The 3791-nt window shown below is 44.1% G+C and overlaps 1 protein-coding gene across 1 annotated transcript; it reads left to right on the top strand.

Moving 5' to 3' along the window:
• Positions 1–444: 444 nt before the first annotated feature.
• Positions 445–2889, top strand: LOC133795402 (uncharacterized). The gene is made up of 2 exons (XM_062232852.1): positions 445–764; positions 1191–2889. The coding sequence occupies exons 1-2, from the start codon at positions 445–447 to the stop codon at positions 2887–2889; spliced, it is 2019 nt and encodes a 672-aa protein (XP_062088836.1).
• Positions 2890–3791: the final 902 nt, after the last annotated feature.

The following is a 3791-nucleotide window of genomic DNA, read 5'->3' as shown; positions in this document are numbered from 1 at the left end:
ACTAAACGTATACTTATTGATAATGGTAGTTCATCTAACATTTTATTTTTAAGTGCTCTCAGGGAAATGGGGATGGATGAATCAAAGATTATAAAGAAGACTACAATCCTCATCGGTTTCAGCGGAGAACAAAAGAACACACTAGGAGAGATCGAGCTACCTGTCTATGCCAAAGGAGTCAATCTATGCACAAGATTCCTGGTAGTAGACTCTCCGTCTGCTTACAACGTGATACTGGGACGACCATGGATACATGAAATGGAGGCAGTCCCTTCGACATACCACCAAGTTCTAAGGTTCCCAACTAAGTGGGGAGTAAAAGAAATTAAAGGCCAACAGAAAGATTCGAGAGCGTGTTACCAGACTACCATGAAGGCCAAACCCGCTCAGTTATAGCAATTACAGGAAGACAGACTGACTGACTCCCAGTTGAACCAACCAGACATGGAGGAGTTGGACGAAGTCCAGATACATCCGGATTTTCCAGATCACAAAGTCCAAATCGGATCACGATTGGATCCTGACATCAGAACTAAGCTCATTGATTTTTTATCTGCCCATTATGATTGTTTTGCTTGGTCCCATGCGGACATGATTGGAATTGACCCCGAAATAATTGTCCATAAATTGCAGGTTGATCCAGACTACCCACCAAGGAAGCAAAAAAGAAGAAAATTTGCCCCTGAAAGGAACAAAGCCATTAACGAAGAAGTTCACAAGCTTATTGATAATGGGTTCGTGAGGGAGGTGCATTATCCCGACTGGTTGGCTAACGTAGTCATTGTGAAAAAAAAGAATGGCAAATGGCGAGTTTGCATTGACTTCACAGACCTCAACAAGGCGTGTCCAAAAGACTCATTCCCATTACCGCACATAGACATGCTAGTAGACGCCACAGCCGGTCATGAACTCCTAAGCTTCATGGACGCATACTCAGGATACAACCAGATCCTGATGCATCCAGACGACCAGGAAAAAACAGCCTTCATGACCAACTTAGGCATATTCTGCTACAAGGTCATGCCATTCGGATTGAAGAACGCAGGAGCAACATATCAGAGACTAGTCAACAAGATGTTTGCCGGCTTACTGGGGAAGATGATGGAAGTCTACATTGACGACATGCTCGTCAAATCCCTCATTGCAGAGGACCATATCAGCCATTTAAAACAATCTTTTGACATTCTCAGGAAATATAATATGAAACTGAATCCAACTAAATGTTCTTTTGGTGTGACTGCAGGAAAGTTCCTTGGGTACCTAGTAACCCAAAGGGGAATCAAGGCAAACCCAGCACAGATAGAGTCAATCCAAAGGATTCCTTCCCCAACGTGCATAAAAGACGTACAGAAACTAACTGGACGCATTGCAGCACTCAGCCGATTCATCTCAAAGTCTTCAGAACGATGTCACCTCTTCTTCAACACACTAAGGAAATCAAAAACCTTCGAGTGGACAGCTGAATATGAAGAGGCACTGGGCCAGCTAAAACAGTACCTGACCAACCCGCCTCTCCTCTCAAAGCCAAAAGACAATGAGACATTATTCATCTATCTAGCAGTATCCGAGACAGCAGTTAGCGCAGTCCTAGTCCAGGAAGAGGAAGGCAAGCAGTCTCCAGTCTACTATGTAAGCAAAGCTTTGCTTAATGCAGAAACCCGATATAGCCAGCTGGAGAAGCTTGCACTAGCACTCATCCACGCAGCAAGGAAGCTACGCCCATACTTCCAGTGCCATCCAATAACGGTCTTGACCACCTTCCCACGCAAAACAATCCTCCATAAACGAGAACTGTCAGGCAGACTGACCAAGTGGGCGGTAGAGCTCAGCGAGTACGAAGTAACATACAAGCCACAAACTTCCCTCAAATCTCAGATATTAGCTGATTTCATTGCAGATTTTACACCTAACATGCATGTGCAGGCAGAAAAAGAACTTTGTTGCCTGACCGAGGGACAATCAGTCGGAATCTGGAAGTTGCAAGTAGACGGCTCAAGTAACACCAGAGGAAGTGGACTCGGACTCGTCCTGACTTCACCCCAAGGTGACATAATCGAACAAGCAGTCAGATGCGGGTTCAAAGCTACCAACAATGAAGCTAAATACGAAGCAATGATAGCAGGACTCGAACTAGCCAAAGACATGGGAGTAAAAAAGATCATGGTCTTCAGTGATTCTCAATTGGTAGTCAACCAAATGCAAGGTAGCTACCAGGCCCGGGATAACAAAATGACTGCCTACCTCAACAAGACTAAAGAGTTGCAGTCAGTCTTCGACGAGTTCACTATCAACCAAGTACCAAGAGGGGAGAACAGCCATGCAGATGCATTAGCAAACCTTGGATCCTCCATCCAGACAACCGACCCCAAAACAATACCTGTAGTATATCTCCAATGGCCAGCTGTCTGGAAAGATGAAGAAGAGCAAGTTAATGACATCTCCAACAACCGAACATGGATGACTTCAATAGTCGAGTACTTAGAACATGACATACTTCCCGAAGATAAGAACGAAGCACGTCGGGTCAAGGCTCAGTCAGCCCGCTTCACTATTATACAAGGTAAACTCTATAAACGTTCATTTTCTGGTCCATATTTGAAATGCATTAACCCTGCAGAGGCCAAATACGTACTGGCTGAGTTGCATGAAGGAGAGTGCGGCAACCACTCTGGAGGACGAAGCTTGGCGCACCGTGCCCTAACACAAGGCTACTACTGGCCAACCATGCGAGCTGATGCCTCTGACTATGCAAGACGATGCGACAAATGCCAACGGTTCGCTCAGATATCCCACCAACCTCCGGAGCGTCTCATCTCGATCACGTCCCCTTGGCCATTCATGAAATGGGGGATGGATATAGTAGACAAGCTTCCAACCGCACCAGGATAGAAAATGTACATGCTTGCAGTGACCGACTACTTCAGCAAATGGATCGAAGCAGACTCATTCCACCAAGTCCGAGACAAAGAAGTAAAGGGTTTCATTTGGAAGAATGTGATCTGTAGGTACGGAGTACCAAAAGAAATTGTGACAGACAATGGTTCTCAATTCATCAGTTTCGACTTCCAAGACTTCTGCAAATTCTGGAACATCAAGCTCAGCTTCTCCACACCAAGGTATCCCCAAGCAAATGGACAGGCAGAGTCATCCAACAAGACCATCATGAACAACATCAAGAAGCGCCTTGAAAAAGCTAAGGGAAGATGGGCTGACGAGTTGCCGGGTGTAATGCCCCGAATTCTCCGATGAGTTTAGCGGCATGAATAGTAGGCCGGGAGGGCCATACTTGCTTAATTATGTTATTAATCGATTAAATGCATGTATATGTTGATTATATTATGATATGATGTGAAATGCATGCATATGAGTCCATATTTACAATTACAGGGGTATGATGATAATTTGGCCCGTTGAGGGTAATTTGCGTATTTGGGTGCATAACTTGATTTGTGAATGAGATTCCATTATTATGGAGATATATTCGAGCTAAGCAACATGAGACGGTTATTTTTAGTGGATTAGCGGTTTTACCATAATGGGGTCAATTTTGGGGTAATAAAAATATTCATTTGATGATAAATTGGGAATATTTGAGATCAGGGTGAAATTTTGGAGGTTTTGACTATAATGTCCCCGGGGGTGTTTTCGGGACCCCGAGCATTAGGTTTTATTTGAGGTTACTTAAGGTTGAAGTAGCTTATCAGATAGAACATACGATAGAAAACCTTCCGTTCTTCCTTTTCAAAGTTCGTTTTACCGTTTGAGCCTTTTTGACGAAATCTTGAGTTCTA

This window comes from Humulus lupulus, chromosome 8 (assembly GCF_963169125.1).
Source record: "Humulus lupulus chromosome 8, drHumLupu1.1, whole genome shotgun sequence".
Classification (NCBI taxonomy): domain Eukaryota; kingdom Viridiplantae; phylum Streptophyta; class Magnoliopsida; order Rosales; family Cannabaceae; genus Humulus; species Humulus lupulus.
This window is presented reverse-complemented; position numbering and strand designations above follow the sequence as displayed.